The sequence below is a fragment of the Anguilla anguilla genome, chromosome 7 (assembly GCF_013347855.1).
Source record: "Anguilla anguilla isolate fAngAng1 chromosome 7, fAngAng1.pri, whole genome shotgun sequence".
In the NCBI taxonomy this organism is placed as follows: Eukaryota; Metazoa; Chordata; class Actinopteri; order Anguilliformes; family Anguillidae; genus Anguilla; species Anguilla anguilla.
The window spans coordinates 9,737,670-9,759,904 of record NC_049207.1 but is presented as its reverse complement, the minus strand read 5'-3'; the positions used below and the strand labels follow the sequence as shown (position 1 = coordinate 9,759,904).

The 22,235-nt window shown below is 46.2% G+C and overlaps 1 protein-coding gene and 1 long non-coding RNA gene across 4 annotated transcripts in view; one reads left to right on the top strand and one right to left on the bottom strand.

Annotated features, from left to right (window-relative positions):
- LOC118231865 (ceramide kinase-like) overlaps positions 1–3,239 on the top strand; it is a 32,922-nt gene extending 29,683 nt beyond the window's left edge. For all 3 annotated transcript variants that reach the window (XM_035426187.1, XM_035426189.1, XM_035426188.1), the window contains one exon: positions 47–3,239. In XM_035426187.1, coding sequence (XP_035282078.1) covers positions 47–134 — 88 coding nt within the window. In that variant the 3' untranslated portion in view covers positions 135–3,239. The remainder of the gene's footprint in view (positions 1–46) is intronic.
- Positions 3,240–11,532: 8,293 nt separating this feature from the next.
- LOC118231866 lies at positions 11,533–16,775 on the bottom strand. The gene is made up of 3 exons (XR_004766169.1): positions 16,478–16,775; positions 12,689–12,774; positions 11,533–12,593 (listed from the first exon to the last, which is right to left on the bottom strand). It is a non-coding gene; the product is annotated as an uncharacterized LOC118231866 (long non-coding RNA).
- Positions 16,776–22,235: the final 5,460 nt, after the last annotated feature.

The window sequence follows — 22,235 nt, the reverse complement described above, 5'->3', positions numbered from 1 at the left end:
ATTTTGCCACGCTAAACCAGACTGCTGCTCTGCTTCCTTTTTCCAGGGTGCACCGCCAGCTGATTCGCCTTTTCGCGAGGGGGATCGAGGACCAGCCCCTGTTCGAGGACTTCTGCACCCCCTCCGTCATATAGCCCTCCAGGGCCACGTCAGAAGGAGAGCCCTGCGGGATTGGACAGGGCTCAGAGGTCACACAGAGAGGTCACACTGGCGGTAGCTGCACCGCTGTCGTGCTGTTACATTCCTCCACGTGACACGCCTGCATTGTCCCCGCCCCCCACCCCCCCCCCAGTTGTGTCGGTGGCTGTGATTGGTTGTTTGGGTGTAGGGGTGCCGTGTGTCTGGTACGCTGAAGGAGGTGGGAGTCGTTTAGCAGAGGGAGCTCTGTGAACTCCCCCGGTTGTTTCGGTGGCTGTGATTGGTTGTTTGGGTGTAGGGGTGCCGTGTGTCTGGTACGCTGAAGGAGGTGGGAGTCGTTTAGCAGAGGGAGCTCTGTGAACTCCCCCGGTTGTTTCGGTGGCTGTGATTGGTTGTTTGGGTGTAGGGGTGCCGTGTGTCTGGTACGCTGAAGGAGGTGGGAGTCGTTTAGCAGAGGGAGCTCTGTGAACTCCCCCGGTTGTTTCAGTGGCTGTGATTGGTTGTTTGGGTGTAGCGGTGCCGTGTGTCTGGTGCGCTGAAGGAGGTGGGAGTCGTTTAGCAGAGGGAGCTCTGTGAACTCTCTGTTGGCGGCGCACATTTAGCGGTTGCCTTTTTCACTTAACCCCGCAGACCGAGTTTCGGGTTCCTTTTTCTAAGGACCGGTGGCTGAGACAGAGGAGTCAGGGTTCCTGGACACAGGTGTCCAAGGCAAGGCCACTCTGTATTCTCCTCTGGGCTTCCCGCTCCCCCTTGGGTAAAACGGCCGATTTATTTGTCTGACTGTAACATTATCAAGTAAGTTAATGTAATCTTGGTTATGTACGTTCGCTTTTTCAGTTCAGAAAACAAGCATTTATCAGCTTATTTAAAACCATTTATTTAAACACCGCTGCCTTGCCACATCCCATAGAAAAAGTGAATTATTCATGCTACAAACTTGCTACAAATTATTCAGAGCCAATGATGTGCTTGGGGGAAATGGTCCAAAACTACCAGAAAAGCAATAATTCTGCATACTGTTATCTTATATTACCATGTTGAATGCACATCTTATTTAAATGACCAAGTATACATTTAATCTCCATTCATTATACATAGGTTTTAATGCTTTTTTTTTGTCTCCCAATCCAGTGTACCGGACACATATTTTAGTCTCTGTCATCACAGTGACGTGTGATGCAAAGACATGTCATGCCTGTGTATGGTTAATGCTTTTACAAAACCGACACCCAGCAAGCAGTTCACAGGGGAGCCACTGTTTTAACTGGCGTGGTAGCAGTTTGTAGCTCGAGCAGTGTTGTGTTGATACATTTCTGTTGCCTGCACTGAAAAGATCACTAGTTTAACAGATGGGGTCTGAATAGTGAATCTGCTAGATATCAATGTAACTTCAACTGTAGCACCAGTTTGCAAGGTTCTTAAAAAAAAAAAAAAAAACTCAGCAAAGGTAATCAGCAATTATGAAGTTATTTTTTTTTAGTGTTGCACTGCTTGTCTTAGAATGTTATCTGGTATTATCCTTTTACAGAAAGTATTTGTAGGGTCTGTATCTTCCTGTAGCCTTGCCATGACTGAAGGAAGTCATCACTGGTTTTGGGTTGATTTGGAGGGGCAGGGAGGGAGTGGGGGTTCAGTGTGTAAAGTATACCTTGGGTTGGTCCTGAAAATGAGAACATAACTGCAGATCCACCATGATCCTCAAACACATAACCAATTAGCTCTTTAAACTCCTTAGTCCTCTGACTATGGGAAATGGAAACAAGACCAAGGATATGTATTGACCAAAATGTAGAGTAAAAGGCCAAGATTCCTGCATGCTGCCTACCTTCCTATCTGAACCGGTTGCGATTCATTTTAGATGATAAATCCTTATGCCGCATTTGGCAGAAGAGATTAATTTTTTAACTGGTCGGAGGTGTCCATCTAATTTTCATTCTCAGGAGCAGCCCCAGATATTGCTGATGTGGTGCGGCAGTAGCAGGGCCTTGCACCTTGGCACTTTTAAACTGTTAAGGTATAGATCTCCTTCGACCCCTGAGACATAGACCTCCAGCAGAGCTGGCCTCTGACTGGATCTATTCCGTCAGTGTGTTTGTCCCATGTAGACACTGGTTCAACGAAATCATGAAAATGTCAATTCATGAATTCACCGGTTTTGATTTTTTTTTTTCTTCCTGTGCAGAGAATACCTGTTACTCTTTTAAGGATGTAGCTTACTGCTGCTATGGCAAAAAAAAAGTGTTTAGAAATAGATGTGTGATCTAATTGTTTTTTTGTTTTTTTTGGCTTTAACGACGATAGAAAATATTGTAGCATTTCACTGTGGAGATGAACTGTGCTGAAGTGCTGTGGAGAAAACTGTAGCCAGTCCCATTCCCGAATCGTAAACCTTGTAAGTGATGGAGTATTATTGCCTTTCCAGCACTCCAGTTCTTTTGAAGAGGGGCTTCACCAGAGGCAGCAATGCACAAATCCAACAGTAAAGTCTGATGTGCATAAACTCACATTTGTTTATCACATCGACAGTTTTTTAAAGAAAACCGATCTTCATACGCATCTCAGCTTCAAACAAAATGTTTTTTTTTTCTTGTTTGTTTTTTTGAGAAGAAAACTTTGGAAACAGTTTCACTGGACACGCCAAAATAGTCTTGTAAACACCACGTGCTTGCTATGTGCATGGTCCTTCCAAATGACTACTTTCCAGGGGAGTTAATGTGTACTTCGGAGTTTGTTTTTTCACAGACGTTTTAAAATGATGTCAAGCTGTAGATCAGATATTAAATTATAACCATTTAATCATGTGCAAATACTGCCTTGGGGGTTCAGCTTTGGAAGCTGAAACTCCAGCAGGTTAATCTGTGTAAGTTTTCCATACAGAAAGGCATAATCATATCTGCCATTCTTGTGCTTCTTTGGATATTTTACAAATGTACTGCCTCATAATCATCAGTTTTATTTTTCAAGTTTATATAAGGCACCTCACCTTATTTGTAATTGATATCCAGTATTGTGAATAATCAGTATATTTGCTGTAGTATGCTCTGGACAGGTCAGGTTGGTCTGTGTCTTCATCCCTGCCAATGGGTTGAAGGTCTTTAACTTATTGAAGGTTTATTCCGGGTTGTGAGGTGTTAATGGTCTACAGGGATCTGGGAAGCCTACTGGACTGGCCATCCAGGACCTTGGCTAAGTAGCCTTGGATACTGAGTATGTCTTGTGTACAAGTGTCGATTTGGGTTTGAGTTGGAGCCTTCAGTAGGCTGAGTGTATGACTGCTTAGTTAACTGGGTATGAGCCTAGAATGCTCTGTGTGTGTGAGCAACCGAGTAGTTTATGAGAATTTAGTTGGCTTTGAGCATGAGCCTTGAGTAGTCTGTATGTGAACATTTAGTAGGTTTTTAGGTGTGCATTGACTGTGTGAATATTTTTGTTTGCTTTTATGTTGTATTTTGGTCTGATCTCTACAAACCCAGTAAACTCTTTAACTACAGTAACTCAACAGTGTTGTAACTGTAGATTCAGTTTCTCAGCACATTAGTTTGCCTCATCTTGGGTGTAGAGGAGTGTTGCATGTAGAGTATTCTCAGACTAAATGCTGTATTTTGGCGTTCCTAGCCTGTGTTGTTCCCTGTTCGTGTTCCCATCAGTTTTTGGGGACTACAGTGTGCGATGAAGTGTTCCTGCCTCTCCTTTCAATTTCTTAATTTTTTAATTATTTTTAAGCAGGTGGGAAATCAGCAGATTGTAGAGATTGTATATGGGGTGGCATGTACCCAATGTGTTTTTGCCCTCAGATAGTCTTATATTAATTTTCCATTGCATTCTCAGTGTGGCAGAATTTGAAGCCTAGGTCTCTCATTCTCGGATATCTTGTCCATTCGCATTAGTTGAAGATTGCAGTCTTGCAGTGTGAAGGCAAACCATGACCGAGCCTCCAGATGTCACACCACGACAAGGTCGCTGGATGGACGAGTGGCACACAGAGAGGCTGAGGGGATGGGTTAGCAATAACAAAACTGATTGCATTTATATAGCACCTTGGATCTCAAAACACTGTAGCGAAGGGTATGGGGGGGGGGGGGGACTTGAATCACTCACCATCAGTGTAGTGAGAGTGAGGTGATGGCAGCAGAAACTAGCTCCAAAAGTGAGATTGGGGGAGGGGGGGGGCACAGGGGAGGGCAAGGACACGGTGTAAAATAGGCTGAGGGAATTGCGACACCCCCATTTAGAAACGGGCAGGGGTGGTGCGGTCGGTCAGGAGCCTTGCCTGCTTGTGCGATTGTTCTGAATGGTACACCAGGCAGCCATCCGACAGCTGCTCCTCTCTGCGGCCAAGATCCTGTTGCTCTGCAAAATTGCAGCTATACATCAGCCGTCCTGACAACCCCTCTTTGGATGGCAGACCTAAACTCTTGAACCATGGCGTCGCAGTTGGATATTTGATTTCTGTCCAGGCCCATTAGAAGCTCATTTGAAATATTCAGGATATGGTGGGGGTTTTTTCCATTTTAACTCCTTCACACTGAATGCTAGAGGGAGATGTAGTGCTAATCTCCACTCTGATAACATAAGCATCTACTGATTTTATGGAGTCCAATGCCCAGAGGACCTGTTGTATGTTATTGCAGGGTCTGTCATGGGCTCAGGGGATTGGTGCTTGCTGACAGTACATTGCTGCAAAAATGCAATAGTTGAGTCACCTGAAAAGTTTCTTTTTTTCCAGTTCAACATCCAGTAGCAGCAGCTGTGTTTGCTAACAGACCAATACCACTGTGCTGCCTCAAATCAGCAGTGACAGGAACATCAATCTTCATTGGAGAGTATTATTTCAATAAAGGGGTTTAGAGATGACTGAAAACTGAAAATTCATGATGTGATGCAAGTTTTAAAACAGGAACTAAAATGAAATAGTACTTCTCGATCTTGCGGGTTTCAAGACATTGAAAGTGTAGCCTTTGGTTTATACTTTGTGGGGAATGGTATGATTCTTTGGAAGTGAATAATAAAGGTCATTTGAAAATAACAAAAGCTTGTTGACTGTTTTCTTTCACCTCTGTCTGGCTCGGTGCCCTCCTCCCTCCCTCCCTCCCTCCTCCCTCCCCCGTCCCAGAGACGGGCCCTGGCGGCGGGTCCGAGCAGCAGGGGCGAGTCGGGTCATTAAAGGAGGGAGCGTTTATTACAGGCCGAGCGACGGCGCTCAGTCGGGCTCCTGGTTCCGCTCGTTTACCAGCCCTCTGGCCGCCGATAAAAGGTCTGGAACGAGACGGCCGGGCGACGGGTTAGCCTCCGCCCCCTAAATCGCCCCGGCGGGCTTCGCCCCGTAGCGTCGCCGGCCCTGTCTTCTTCCCACACGCGGCGAATCTTGCTCGCACGTCCAAAATCGGATGAGCTGCACTCTGTCGGCCCAGCAAAGTCATGTGAAACAGTACTGTGACAGAGGGGAGATGTCATAGTCGATCTGGCCGTAAAATATGTGATAGCAACTACAGTAGAAGCTGTATACATGCAAACACACACACACACACACATACATACACAATACTATGCTAAATCACATTCCTCCCATCTGACAATACTGTTCTGACTCCTTGCTGAACACAGAATCCAAGTTGAATAAGGAATGGCAATGGAATCGATATGTAGTTCCCGGCAATGAAACCAAAAACCATTTGGCCAGTGAAATGGTATGTGACATTTCAATTGCAAAGAACCTTTTTCGATTCCAACAGTTCAGAAACCTGGGAAAACCCCTATATCTGTTTTGTTATGCGGAGATACACAACCAGAGAGTATTGCAGGAGAGGCACAGTCCTGTTCATCTCTATTGGCCTTTATATGAAATGTGGCTGTTTGACAGCAATTTGGTTTTTTTGTGTCTGGAAAAGCCCTCAGGCCAAAGTGGAGATGGTTGGACTTGATTAACTTTGAGGTGACTGACAAGGTGACTGGAGAAAGTGCCCGGGACAGGTAAGAGAACAGTGGAAGACCTTGGAGAAAAGGGGAGACTTGAATGAAATGAGCATCTAACCCGATAAAGTTTGATGGGGGGTTCAGTCAGAGGCCCGTGACATCAGCCCCTGGGAAATGGAGTTAGGAGTTTCACAAACTGCTCTCCATCAAAACCACCAAGTCTGTCAATCAGGGCAAATTTTGCCTGAAAGGGTTCAGAACCTTCCAGGCCTTTGAGCTGCAATTGGCTCTGTCGCCATCTCTCCTGTGGGATTCAGACTTTAAAAAAAATTTCCAGGCAAGGGAGAGGTGTTCTGGGTCCGATAACCTCAGGAACTCTCGATAAAACAAGTTGGCTAATGTACTGTCCTGAATTCCTCTTGCCTGCAGAGAAAATCCTGGTCCTAAAGACCAGTCATGCCTCCAGACTCCTCAACTCTACTTCTCGGGGGACTGCAATGTCAGGTCCTTGAAGCGAATCAGGCACTTTAATCACCCCATTCAAACAATTATTGTCTGCGTTGAATCAATTTATCTTCCCTCCCCACCTCAGGGAGTGGTCGGTGGATTAAGGAGAGCCAGCATTGCCCTGAAGCTGAGCGGGAGTAACGTAGCCTATGAACCACACCAATGTCGCTAACATCCATTGGAATGAGACTTAGTGTTTTGGTAATACATATAGCATAATTAGCTAAATTAGTCGTCAGTCTGCGTGGTGGACGGTGAAAAAAAAACGGCAGTGTGCCCTGGTTCTCTTAGCAGCAGTTGGTGTTTGTGTTTGCGCGCTGGCGTTCCAAGCTGCTCCGTGATGTATTGTGGCCTCACCCGCAAAACCATTATTTTGTGTAAATGCTGTGTGGCGTGGCAGATTGCAGAGGGCTGAGTGCGCGGAGAGGTAATATAGCGCGGGGCATTCCCGAGCGAGCGGAGAACAGCCCGTCTGCTGCGTGCGATCCTTACAGGGGCGTAAATATAAAAACACTACATAGAGCCAATATATGTTATCTTGTTATCTTTAAGGACCTGCAATAATACGGAATGCACACGGAGAACCCATTTTGTTGACGAATCTACGTGGCTGGAAAACAGAGGAATGAGATGCCACACAGTTTAATGGGTTTATTACATAAAAATGACTGCAGGAGAAAAATAAATTCTACCCAGCCCCCTTTTTTTTCCCCTCCCTGGCACAATGGAGAGATATTTTCCCTACGTCCCGGCCACCGTTTTCGCTCACTGTTTTGATACGGGCCATACATTACGCTGCTATCTGGACCGGCATGACAATGAAGCCTGGTAATTTTCCAATCTCCCCGTCTGTGGAGTAAATTCCATTTCCTCCCTCTCACGCACACTCCGCCGTTTGTTTATTGATTTATTCGGGGCCTCACAGGTAGAATCTTGCCGAGGGCCACCGTCTCATTTTCACCCCAGTCTCTGGGGACATTAGCAAAATAAAAAATAAAAGACGTTTTTAAAAAACAAAACAAAATTTTAAAAAACTAACAAACACCTGCTTCCAGCTTTCAAATGGTTGATCTGAGACGCCATAAATTCAGTGTATAATTACACCTGTGTCTGGCACTGACGATGTCATCCTGCTTCAGCTGGTTCCAGGCGGGCCCCGAGATTACCTCTCACTTCCCGCTCTTTCTGACAGGCAAGCGATGGCGCTGCGTTGGGATGCGTGGAATCAGCCGGAGTATGGGTACGCCGAGCGACGGGTGTCTTGAGCCAATGGAACAGGAAATTAGGTTCCTTCTGATTCAGTGCGGTCGCAAAACTCAAGGCCGAGGACCACAGATGTCACTTATCCAAGCAGCAAAGAGCACACAGTCAATAATGATAATGCTGCCTTTTCTTCATATAGCGCTTTTCTCAAACCCAAAGCAATTTACAACAAATGCCCTGGAGTGCAAATACTCAACTGCTAGAGTTAAAGAATTTCTTTTTTTCTCTGTGAAAACGAAAACTTGACCTTAACACTGTAATTATGGTACTGCAAGAAGCTTCTTTACAAAGTAGTAGGGTGGAAGAATGCAATATTATTTCAGTATCATGCTGTACATCTGAAGTTGTTCTTAACTTACACCATATTTTATTGCATAGCATACAGAAGATCATGGTATTGAACTATAGTGGAAGTATTGAAAATATACATTGCCTTCTTTGTCAATCTCCATCATCCTCTGGGTAAATTTTCCATTCTCACCGTAGCCAATTATCACAGCCCTGTGGAAAGTCAGCTTCTGCCACAAACCCACCTGATTCTGGAAGTCTGGCCAAAGGGAGGTTGGGGGAGGTTGGGCAGTGATCTGCACCTCCAGGAGGCATGATGTCACAGAGGGAAATCATCCTTCCACTCTTTTCTGCGTGTGCACTGACAGCTGCACCATAGCAACAGACCACTACGGGTTCTTCATCCCACTACGGCTACACAAGTCCTCGGAGGGGATCGATAGAAACATATCATCTGCCGCTAAGAGCTCACACCTGCTCCCCGTCTCTACAGGAAGTAAACGGGGTAAACACAAGGTACCCTGGGAGAGAGATGCGTACTCACTCACTGCTGCCGTAACACCACTTTAGCTGCCGTCGTAGGCTGAAACTGAGGTTCCCTTGTGTCTCAAAAAAGGTGAAGACAAAGGCCTTGTCAAGGAACATTTCTTTTGGCTGTCATATACTATTACGTTGACATGAAAGTCCTGGGAGAAAAAAAAACTGTCGCGGGATTATGACATTTGTCTATGAGCACGGAATTACAACCCGATGATGACAGCGATCAATGAAATGTTAATGTTCATGTTCCTCTTTTATTTCCTGACAAGCCACCATTTTGTGACAAACTGTTTTCCCGAGGTAACGTTGGAAAAAATTATGTTCTGGAAAATAGTGAATTGATTTAAAGTTACAAAACACAGCATAACATTCCCCTGCTTCAGGTTCTTTTTTGTGAATGTATGTCCTGTCATTTTGACTGTGACTGATCATGATCATGCACATCTTACTGAAATTATCTCAACAAATTGTCGGAGTATTGTTCATTTGTGTTGCTGCACAACACAAGACAGGTATTATACAGTATCGGGACCACCTGTGTGTGTTGTACTGATGCATGTAACACTGAGTAGCAGCTCTTTCCTGGTGCAACTATCCTGTTGATCTGTAACAGAGAATAATTATCACAGGTGGAAGTCTCACACACATTGTGATGAAGGAACTTGACTCGTAGCCAGAAGTTTGTAAGTTCCTATACTATATTAATGTACAATGTGTGAAAACATAAGCTATACCAGTTGGAAAGGAGGAGGAAATACATTGCCATGTGACTTCCTTTGATGCACTGAGATACAGTAAATGTATGAGTGTAGGGTCTGCCAGCCTGGGACGCTTCTGGTTCTCAGGGCTTCCAAACCATCCATTATGTAACTGGCTCACGTACTGAGCTAAATTAAATGCAGTTGCTTGTGCGCATGCTAGTTCATTACTCAGAGACCTTGAGAAATCTGCAGGACTCAAGCACACTAAGAACCCCACTGCCAACCCCCGAGCCGCCAGAAGATTTGAGTCACACCAACTGGGACCACGGCAATGATGATTGCCCATTAGCGACGGGCATGCATAATTTCGGTATCTGCAGAGAGCGTGGTCAGTGTGAGGCAAATCAAGACTGAGAATAAATGAAGAGGAGTTAGAGAGATAAAACAGGACCGCTTAGCCCCCCTGCCTCCCCCCCCCCCTGCCACCACCTCAAAAAAAGTCATCTTCTATGTCTCTGAGACTGCTGGTGCGGGACTGGCAGACTGCCCTTGTCAACTCCATCTCCCAGCCTCCTCCTCCTCCTCCACCTCATCTCTTGCTTTGCTCCAACCCACTGGACAGGGCCCTGCTGTCACCGCGCAGATGGCACCGTATCTAATCTATAGCCGCATCGAGGAGCACTTAGCGGCCATCCTCATTGTTTCCCTCTCCCCCGCGATTCCGCCATCGCCCATGTCAACGTCTGATCGCACCCAGATGGCCGTAATGCGGCAGGACAGTGAGACAGATGGTTCAATCAAGGTCTTTCAAATCATTGTATACCGGAGACCGAAAAAGGCCCTCGCCTTCTCGCCACGGTCCCTTAACCCTTTTCATGTCGCATTTAGGGGCCGCTTACGACTGTCTTACGGGGCTTCTGAAGGGCGAGATTTGTTTGGAGTCTCTCTCTCTCTCTCGCCGAATCGAACCGCCCGGGCGAAGTACTGCAGAGGAAGTGAGCTGCCCGCACCTGAGGCAGCCGCTTTTTAAGGAAACGCTCGTCTGACATTTACGGGAGGGCGAGGTTTTGGCTGAGGAGCTGTGTGAACTTATATCAGGTAGAGTAACCTGGGCGCTCAAACAGGGCTTTACTGTGTCCAGAGCAGGTTGAGAAAGAAAGCGCCACGACTATTGTTTCCCTCTAAACGCTTGTATTATTGCACACCTAATGACGCTGAAAGTAATTACACTTCGTAATGTCGCTTTTTTTTTTTTTTTTTTTTTTGTCTCCGCACTCCAAGGAACCCGGTGGCAGCCGATCGGCGTTCCGGTCACGCTGTGCCGTTCTCCTCTAAATGACGCAATTAACACTCTCTCATTTGCTGACTCGTGGGCTACCGAAATGAGAATCATTTCGCGGGAGGGCTTAATTGACTGAAAACAAGGTTTATTTGAAAATCGTGCATCTGGAAAGCAGCTCTAACAATTGCAAACGAGTTCTGGGTATGCGTTTGGTTTGTTTTATTTATTTATTTATTTATTATATTTTATTTGCCGGGGCGGAGGTTGGAGGCGGGGTGGCGCGGTCGGGGACGACGGCGGAGCGGGCAGACAGCCGGCGGCTCTCGCCCCGAGGCGGACGAACAGGGAACGCGACGACGGCGGCACGCGGGCACACACGCGCGCGGCGGCGTCGTCATCGTCAAACAGGAAGCGAGCGAGCCGGCCGAGCCAAAGCCGGCGGTCCGGGTTCCTGGAGGAGCCGGAGCTCGCAACTCCGGCTCCACTTCAGCTCTGTGTTACATAATTGCTGTAATTATTTGATTACCTGAGTACGCACAGCCCATCTGTTCCTGGCTCCGGAGTGCTTTAATGAGCGGTGTTGGCTGAGTGGTGGGCAAACACTTGTGTGTGTGGGGGTGGGGGGGGATTGTCGCTCCCCCCCCACCCCCGACTCGTTTTCGACATGTTTGAACGAACATCACGATAGCCCACGTTTGAGACTGGCTGAAGTGCATGGTGGGTAAGGTGAATGCAAATGTGAGACATACATCACAATGTGTCAGACCAAGCGGCAGCTCCCGCAGCTGGCAGAATCAGCACCACGTTTCTTTGCCCTGCCAAAGGGCAGAAGATGAGTGAGACTGGGCTTAGCTGGCACTCGGGACGGGAGACCTCTGGGGGCGGGGGGGGGGGGGGGAACTTGGCCGCTCCTGGGGATGATGTTGTTGGATCGCGGGCGCCTTCACCCTGGCACAAGTCATTCCGGTGCCCCGTTACCGAGATGGAGGCCCGGATGGGGTCTTGACTTGCCGCAGTTGTTTGAGATCCCAAGGCATTTGTCGCATAAAATTAGGCCCGTTAGCACTGCTGTTCGGGCAGAGATTCTCAATCTGGCTCTTTCAGTCTGGCCGTCGAATCATCCTTCACTTTAATTGGCTAAATAAATCATTCCTGCTCCACCTCCATGTAAAATGTTTGCCATGCAGTGACACACAGAAATTGGTTTCAAATGTACACACCAGCCAGATGCAATCGGTGCTACATCAGAGAACACAGTTTGTCGAGCAAGACTGATCGCATACACAGGCTGGCACACCAGAGACTCAAAACAATCACAATGTCACACACCAAACACACTGCCTTTGCAGTGTTCGTTTCAGCACACTATATTTTAAATGGAAATGAACTTCTCTCTTAGTGATACAAGTTGAAAGCACAGGTGTGCCGATAAAACAAATGACAGCACTCTTTAAAGATCGTCATTCGGCATTGTTTCATGCAACCATTGGGGATAAAAGATGCACTTTTCACAGATGGATGCGCGATATCTTTAGAAACATTTCGGCCTCATCTTTACACACACACACGTTTAGCTCCTATCTTCCGTCAGTGTACTTCTTTTAACACAAAGTGAAGTAAGACTGATGCGCAGCGGTATCCGTTTAAAAACGCAGTCAGCTTTCATCTTCCGCTGCCCGCGTTGTCTCCGGTTTTATCCCCGCGTTTTCATCGCTGGGCACAGCCGGCCCCGCCTTTTTTCCCCCCCGACGAAAATGTCAGGTGCAGGCGGGTCCGCAGAGGAGAGGAGGAAATAAATATTGGCGTTATCTTATGAGGCTAAAGCGACGTGCCGCGGGGAGACGTTTTATCGCGCGTAGAACAAACAGCGCCTTTCAGGAGTCCGCGCCGAGAGACCGCCGTCATCCGCTATTCCGCTTACCGCTATTCGCTCTCTCCTGGAGAGTTAGCGGAGATGGGGCCTGGAGAGAGAGAGAGAGAGAGTCCACAACTGCGGGCTGCCCTCTATCCATCCCTCTGTTAAATCATCTGTGCAGGGTATTCTGGCTGCCCTCACCTGGCCAGATGCTGACTCTGTCCTACAGCGCCCCCCTCTGGATAACAGTAACACACGGTGTTTTTGTTACTTTGTCTTCATTTCTCCTGGATACTCAGAAAATGGAGGGTGATTTATTCGAAGAATAAATAAGCAATGTAAATTGGGGAAAATGAAAATGGCAGGGGATGGGGGGGGGTGTAAAATCTCAATCGAGACAGCAGGAAAATAAATGCAAAATGGAAACAGGATTTTTAAGCCGAAGCAGGAAATGATAGAGAACAATAGGGGGAAAAATGAAAAGGAAAAGACCTATAAAACACTTTCTTTTTGTTCCAGTCTCTTACATTTTAGTCTGGATTCAATATGTGAGGTCCATCCATACACTAGACCAGGGCCTTAACAGAATGAGGCAGTCGGCAGCCACAAACAGACCTCATTCAGAGGCAAGTATAGTGAGCTACAGAAATCCTATTTCGGCGATAAAATAAACAATCTCCAAGTCATAAATATTCAGGATGGGAATTCCCTAAACAAATATCCCTAAAAATGCAGAATCACTTCATGTCAACATCTTTGATCACGGTCCTGTATCAGAGCAGCTTCCTTAAAAATCAATCAGGGAAATATCTGTTCCCTTGCTGCTGGGTGGGTCATCCTGTCATAGTGTGTGGATGGGCCCTGTGGTCTGTTATCGAAACTGAACTGTTCCGGTCCTGATTGGCCAGCAGCCCCCTCAGGGTGGCGGATAATTGGCTGTAGCATTGCCCGGGGAGGGAGGGATTTCTGTTGGCGGAACGCCCACGACTCATCACGCCCCAAATGATTGCCTCTGGTCTGTCCGGCACCAACAGTGTGCCTCTAAAAGCTACATGTGAAGAGTCCTCCTCTAACTCAGTGTCAGTGTGAGCTAAACTGCTGAACTACGGGTGAACAGATATCACATTTCAGAGTAGAGCGGGATTTGCTCTTGATAGTGAGGATTGTAGCGATGACCTCTGTTTGCAAATAAAATTGAGTATCCCAAATTGGGAGAAAATAGGGCCGCCATTTCTTTAAAAACAGGGCAAAATGAAAATGTACCAGTAAGTTTCCTGTAAATAAAAAGCATGTCTGGCAACTAAAATGAAACTGGGATTGAAAAATTGACAGAAGAAAACATTTTACCGTTGATAATGTCGGACATGGGAACTGCAACCAACTGGAGAGCATAAAGCTCTCCAAACCTTTAGCCGACTGTTGGCAACAAGGCGTCCTGCTCGGAAAAGCCAAGTCACAAACCGGCCAGAGGCGCTGTGGCCAGTTGGCCGTGGACGGGCATTGTGTGGAGCTGCTTTAAAGGTGTGTGACTATGACTGAAGCCATCTGCGAGCGCTGCACCATGGCTGGAGCCTGCCAGTCCCTCGAATGTCCATGCTCTGCACGTTGCGATAAAGAGGGAGAACGGCACAGCCCGGCCCCCTCCAAAATGAGACGACTGGCTGCGCTGTCCCTTGCTTTCTGTACTCAAACAGGCTACCGCTGAGAAGGACAATGGGAGCTCTCGGTTGCCCTACCTGGTTGAATAGAGGGAAAACTGGACGGTCTGTTGAAGACCGCGTGTCACTGGGCTGAGAGCGGCCCTTGTTTGGGTCTATGTTTAGCTGCTGTTGGGAAGCACGGCCTTGTTTGTGCCCATATTTCACCCCCGCGCTCCGATGTCTACGCGCTCGGGGGCCTGACTAATGGACACGCGCACGTGGCATATTTCACCCGGTGAATTTACATGGGCTGCTTAACCATCTTGCTGCCTTTATAGTCCATTTCCCCCTAATTCATTCAATAAATTTGAGCCGACGCATCGGCTGGGTCGGGCCCGGGGGGGGGGGGGGGGGGGGGGTTGGGGGGGGGGGGGGAGGAGGGGGGGGCGTAATGGCCACATTGATCATGTCGAACCCCGACGGGCTGAGTCGCCTTCAAGGCCGAACGGACAGACCATCTCGTCCACCTCCCCGCACCCCGATCCCCATCAAAAATCCATCTTCTCTGCCCCCTCACCCCATAGATAATCAAAAGCTCATCTCCTCCGCCCCTTCCCAAAATCCACAGATAGCAGCATGTCGCACTTCCACTCTTTTGTCTGGCACCGGGTTTGACTCGGTACGGTTCCTGTAATGTAACCCTGATGCCTCAGGATGCAGCATGATGGACTTGGCAGAAAAAGGAAGGCAGCTAGTTGTTTACTATGAAACCCAGGGAAATTTTAAGTAAAATCTACAGTTATAAAAATGACGGTTTTTTGTATGCACAATTAAGAGGACACTGGCAAGGTCATCGTGAATTATGGGTCTGTGTATGTGTTTTTATTATCATAAAAAGTACCGTAATAAAAAACAAGCTTACAATGCTGTTCTTTAGCTATTTTACAAAAAGGACCAGCTTGAGCACTAATAATAGATCATAATGCTGAAAGCACAACAGGACACTGTTTTTCTATCAGAATAAGGAATTAAACCCATTTAATAAAAAATCCCCTGGTATTGGTCTCTGTCAGACACACATGCCCTCTGCCTCCTCATATATTTCACTCAATGAAAAACGAGTTATCACAGTTAATTAGCTCATTACAACCGACTCATTAGTTTAGTAACTAATTAAAGAACACATCTACTCTAATGTAGCTTTTTTGGTCAACCTGTCAATCAGAAGTCAGTTATTTCTACAACTCAATCTCCCCATCCAATCATAATCCATATCCAAACAGCAGCCAATAATATCCTATAATTATTTTCGCATTTCTGGCCTGTGTTGTTTCAATATTTTGCTGCCACACAGTCTTGCATTGATGTTTCCCAATAAGTTACTTTTTTTTTTAAACGCAATGGCCTCTTAAAGTGCGCCAAAATCTGGCTCTGCGTTAAAACACCAAAGCGTGCCAAAGAATAGAAATGGTCTTGCACACGATCATGATCATGGTTTAAATGGCACCTCTTCATACGCAAAGCAACGAGGCCCTGTGCGCATGTTAATGAACCTGATGCGTTCAGAGACGCTGAGCGCCTTCTGTGGGGCTCTCGCGTTTCCCCGCAGGAACCACAAACGCGTCCCCGGGTCTGCACACATCAGCGGAGGGGGGTCAGGGCAGGGCTTGTGCAAACTCAGAGATAACGTTTCTCTCGCCTCTACCTCCGAGAGCCGCAAACCACCAAGCAATCTGAGCGCCGCAGCCTCCCGCGATGAGAGCCAGCGGCCATTAACGCCGGCATATGTTTGATTAAACGGCACCTTTGGGCGCTCCCCGGCTATTTCCCTTCCTCCTGTTATTTCTTTTTCCTTCAGAGTGTGACATTTACACACCAGATGACACCTGGAGCTGTGGACATTCAATCAAAACAACCCCACGCTTTGTCCTAATCTTGAGCCATGTAGCCTCTTCATTATTCGCTCAAATCACACGTTTTGCAAAGACAGAAATTTTTCAGAAATACTGCGTCACAAATATTCTATACTGCCTGTTGTAGAATTATTTACGAGGCAAAAGTTTCACAATCTCCACAGTCTCACAATTCCTTGCCACTCAAGAACGTTCAATGACTCGACCTTGGTTTTCATTAGCCGCTTCAATGGCAACATCGCAAGAATCATAAGTAGTCATAACAACCCTTGAAATTCACATAATGGTGAGAGCATTCCTGCATTGAGAATCAGGAACTGAAACTAATCGAGTGGACATTTTTATACCCAATTATATATTATTCCACAAGGTTTACCGGACAAATATTTCAACACATTTTTTAAATATAAAAAATATATAAATGTAGAGTTTCTTACCCATCGAGATGAACAGGTCGTTTTCGGTGGCCGTTCACGTTGTTTTCACATACTCCGTGTGTTAATTAGCTAACAGACCGTAAATGGCACACGCGCTTCTCCCATCTCCTTCCCACACTCTACCGCACCGGAAAGGCAAACAAACAAAAATGGCGTATATAAATCAACAGGTAGGCCTACATCTCTGAACTGTATTGGCCAACACCTTATGTTCAACTCAGAATAGAATCTCGATTTCAAAGCCACGGGGAAAACCCAGATGCATGTTCAGGTAGCCTACCAGAGATTCTGTAGGAATTCTCAGATTGCTAAACTTTTTATATCTAATAGGTTCGCTACCTAGCAATTTAGCTAGACAGCTGTAGGCTACGGCACATTGACAAATTATGTCCAAGCTCTTCATATTCTGGATGATATTTTTTTAGATGGTAATGATTAAAATGCCCTGACACAGGACATTTAAATTGGCAAATTTCGCTAGTCTTTGAAATCTCTCTCGTTCGTAATTTTATAATGCACTGCGGTCCTAGATGCTAAATCAGGAAACGGCATGCGTTACCTCGTTCTTAAAAGAGACTGACCAAGGGCGGGTTTATGCAAATAACATAGTTAAAATGATTGGCTGTTTTCACAGTACCTTTAGCCTTGTGTTTTTTTTTGTTTGTTTTTTTCTTTTTCTTGGACAACAGGAAAAAAGTAAAATATTTTACCAGCACATAAGTATCATGTCACAGCACAAGTATAATATCATCACACTTTCCACGATGGCCTGTTTTCCTGTCATTAGTTTACTTGGTCCTCATGTTGAGAGACAACAACAACAACAACAACAGCAACAGCTTCCAAATGCGAATTCCACACCTATAATCAACTCCAGACATTTTGTTAGCTTTATTGGGCATGAACTAATGATACAACACAGGTGGCCAAGAAACAGCTGATCAGCCAGGAATGTGTATAAGAAGTCTGTAATTCCTACAGGGATCACCCATCTTTTTTTTTTCTTTTTTTTTAATCCAAAAAGCTGGAGTACAGAACCAAAACAACAAAATCTGTGTCACTGTCCCAGTGCTATTGCATCAAACTGTTAATCACATGAAAGCCAGTGCATGCTCCTAGTCCTTCCATTTTCTATTAAAATTCAAAAACACTCATTTCATTTACTGCTCCATCACCTCCATAGCCACTTACCTGTCTCTGTTCAGCAGTTATTTTAAAAGTACAAAAGACTTACTCTGAAGGGAAATGCTACAGCAACTCACATTATTAGCGACCTTGTCTTCCGCACATGGGGGGTGGCGGGTGGATGGCAGGGGGGGTTTGGTAGTGGGTAGGTGACTATCTGCCCCACCATCAACAGACAGGTTCATCGTGATAGATCTGGACATGTGACATCAGCTACAAAACTGTGGGTGTTTTGTCTGTTCTTCTCTCGGATGACTGTGTGTGTGGGTGTGTGTGTGTGTTTACTGTCAGTCAATGTGTGTAGCGTATGTCTTCTCCCCTTCAGGAGAATTGTATGTGTTTATGTATGTGTAAGTGATCTGTGTGAAAATTATGATATGTACTGTATGCATTCACATCAATATACCTAACATAGAAAATGTGGGTCCCTTTGTTTTATGTTCAACTGCACTTGGAAATGAACAGTTAAAGGTGCGTTTTCAGGGAAGGGGGGGGGGGGGGGGGGGGTGTTGTTGATCTCCATTGTGTTGGCATGAAACTGATCTCATATTTCAGAACCCACACGTGTAATAAAAAACCGCTATCAGTACCCCTGCTCCCTCACTGGCGGCCCACAGAGGAGGCAATCAGAACCACCGTGCTTCCCCTTCCTGTTCGAGAGCAGCTGCTCGAGCTCGGTGTGGCTGCCAGGTCTTCAGAGAGACTGGATGAAGGACACAGACCCTGCTCCTTCAGCAATGGAAAGCCCACTCCCTTTCTCGCTTTCTATACCGATTAAAATCACACCCAGCCTGGGACGCGAGCGTTTCCCTCTGTCACGCCAAGCACACAAAAAAAAACCTAAATACACAGAAACAAATCAGTGCCTTCCTCACATAAGCATCCGTCAGGAGACCCCATCATCCTCTGACACCTCCGCTGAGATTTACACCAGCGTAAGTTGTACCAGTGCACTTGTGACCCAGCCTCTTGCGGTTACCGTGGTAATGAGGTCCATTTGTCCCTGCCCGGTGGGGAATAAGTTGCCGGGTTTCCTGTTTGTTTTTTTTTTTGGGACAAGGGGAGTGTTACACAAGGCTCTCTTGTGGGTCGTTTCTCACACTCGGGGATTACAGATGAATCCATTGTATCTGCCCACAATCACAGAATCCATTTCGGCTCCCCTTTCCTGGCCCAGCTGGGCTTTTCATGCAAACTGAGCGCTGGGAGCAATCTCACCCTCCGCCGTGCTACAGGGCTGTCTTCTCTGAGCTAAATAAAAAAAAATAAAGGTGAAATTGAACAAAACCCGGTCTGGTTTAATCACCGGCAAAGTGAAATGCCAACAGCAGGCGCTGGAGGCGTGGTTGGTCCTGTTTGTTGTGATTAAACATTAGATTGATTTTGATTATGCTTGCAGATAATAATAAAAAAAAGAAAGGAGAGTCACGGAATTGTGAGCATTTTAATGCGAGACGAAAATGATTTAATCTAATGGCTGGACATGAACCCTGTTGCATTTGCAAATAATCATAAATCGCTTTGAAATGAGACCTCTGAAAGTTATTCCCTGCAATGAATACCTGGGTTAATTAAGTGCCTGTCAACACCACTTGAATCTTTGTGGTTGCTTTGTGGTTGCTAATGGTTTAGAGGTACACAAGCTGTGTATCAGTCAGACTTTCTTTCTCTCTCTCTCACTCTCTCTCTCGGGGGATTGTTTTTTATTTTTATGTGAGTGGGTTTTCGTTGTGTTTTTTATGATTTTTGTTGTGCTTCTATTGGTTTTTGCTCTTAGAGTTTATTTGTGAAAGCTGAGTAATAAGAAATTGTTTGTCTCCTTTAAGTGCTATCATAAAGGGGAATCAAAGGTCTCTCTCCCTCTCTCTCCCACACTCACTCTCTCTTGCTCTAACACACACACACACACACTAGCACAAGCGATTGAATCTGCATTAGTATTGCGGACAAGCTGGAAGGCTGGTCGAGTTTTTAACTCCTGGAGACAGATGAGTTTACATTTACATTTGGCCATTTAGCAGCGGCTTCAGAGTTATTCAGAAGGACTTACACACCTTAATTTTGTATGCGCTGTATTTATACAGCCGGATATTTACATACGCAAATTAGGTTAAGTACCTTGCTCACGGGGACTTGGAGGTGCCCCACCAGGTAATTGAGTCTGTGACCTCCAAATTACCGGTCAATTTCCCATGTCATTGCACTGTACTGCCACCCCTAGGTTCAGGAGATCTTGATAAGTTGTGTAGTCACCAGGCACTTTGACTTATGAATTATGCTAGGTACAAGCTTAGGTGCACAACAAAAAAAAAGATAGTTGCCCAGAGTCTAGATTTAGACATTGCCCCAAAGCAACATAAATAGTACACTGAATTCTAGAATTGTTATTAATGTTATGTTAGTGTTATGTAGTGAACTTATTATGCCATATTTACTGTTTCCAGTTCCACTCATGAACATACGTTTGTCTATTTAATTGTAGAAACTCTTATAAAAAGTACAGAGAAAGGCACCATATTTAAACTTAGAAACTTAGAGAGTAACTGTGTAATGTTGACATGAAATGGTAACTGGTTGCGTTCCCATAACCAGCTGTCTGTATTTGGCAGTTTAGTGAAAACACAAGGGACTTATTCTGACGAAACGCTGCAGCACCGCACAATATTTACACCTCCTCTGTCTTCCACACATCGGGGGGGGAACTAGCTGTCTCTGCCCCCCACCCACCTGTTGAACCCTTGACCCCCGGGCCCGCTTTCATCTGTTTCCACAGAGGTCTATCCAGCTGATGTGTGATCTAATGATCCTTTTACAGTTTTCCAGCGCAGACCTCCTGCAGTAGCTCCATATCAACAATCTTGTCTCTAGCATCCCCTTGAACTCCACAGGTGTTTTTCTGAGGGGAAAATGGTCCCTTCCAACTTGGGAAATGAAAGGCCCTGTAGAAGCCCCTCCTGCCAAACGAGCAGTCGGTTACCAGAATACACCGCGGAAACACAAAGGAGTCAAGTCTAATCAATCACAAAAATCATCAGTAGGACTGTTTCACCTAAACACAAGTGCAAAATCATGAGTCTGGGCAGGCTAGAATCGGGTATTTTTTTTTTTTTTTACCATTTTGTCTGAAGAGCAATTAGATTGTGGAGTAAAAATCAAGTCGAGTCGATGTTTACTTCCTATCTACAACCCAGGTGACATTAACCATTGTCCAGACATTTTGGGATTGATGCCAGGTATGCAAGGGAAGACTTCTATCCTGTCTCATTGAGTGCCTGTTCTAGGATCAGAGCCAAATGGCTCTTGCGATCCCATATTTAAGACCCACAAGAATAATTCACCGGGCACATTAGAGTGACTGGACTAGCCTGCCACACAGTTCAGGACAACAGGAGGCGGGAGTCCAGCTGTCCCGTCCATAGCTGCAGGCAGAATAAGTAATCAACCTCATTAGCTGCTGGCCAATTACAAAAGTCACTCTAATTATGAAGGACAACTGTGGCAGACAAGCAGCAGCACAGACATTCAGCTGCTCCCCGTGGCCTGGATACGGCCAAAACCGAAGAGAGAGAGAGAGAGAGGGGGAGGGGGAGGGAGAACTATTATTTTCCAGTGGAATAAAGAAGGGAAGAGAAAAAAAAGAGTTCCCCTTTCCTTGTCATAAACAAAATCATTATATTGTTAGCCCAAAATCCATCTTCATTTGTGTGCTCTGCGTTAAAAAAAGCATGTCTTAAAGCAAATAGCAGGGGCCTTGGTTAGTGCTTGCCCGGACCGGAGGAAGCGGTTTGAGCTGGGCGGCGGCGGGTTCTGGCTGCTTCTGGGGAATGGGAGCTGACTGGAGCCGGATTGTGATTTATGACAGCGAGAGTTGGCTGTGGAGGCCGCACCACGTGACCCGGGAAGATGAATACTCGGCCAGACTGCAGGAGACAATCTGATTACAGCAGCCGCGAGCCTTTCATCTTCATTCCGCTGGCCCCCATCGCCACGGCGACGGGGAGTGCCTGACTGCCATCCGAACAGCGCCCAGAGATCCCCGGGATTGGAGGCATCCCCTGAGCTGATGTCTGTCCACGGCTGCATCACTCCAAGGGCACTGCAATGACCCTCAGCGCGCTCACTCAAAGGTCCTTACAGGGGAAAAGACCCAGCTACAAGGTCCTCACAGCGTAACATATTTCCCTAATCCACATTACTCACTAAAACGTCCTTATAGGGGAATATACCGCATTATGCCACAATGCTCATTCGCTGGTACTGACAGGGGAAAATGCTCCATCATCGTGTCCAACAATAGTGACCTATCAGTACTATATAGAGAGAATATCTCAATGTGCGCCACACTTCTACACTCAGTCCTCTGGTGTATGGAGTAGCAACAGCACATGGCCTATCGTAATGCAATAATACTGCCTCACAGGTCCTTACAGGGTAATACCCCGCCACACCGGTCAGTTTAAGGTCCTGGAAGAGAAGACATCCTGTTACGCGGCGACTCAAACGGTCTGGAAGCTCACTCTCCGTCCTCCGTTTATTGTGTCCTGGTGGGAGGGCCTGGTTTGCTCGCGGTAAA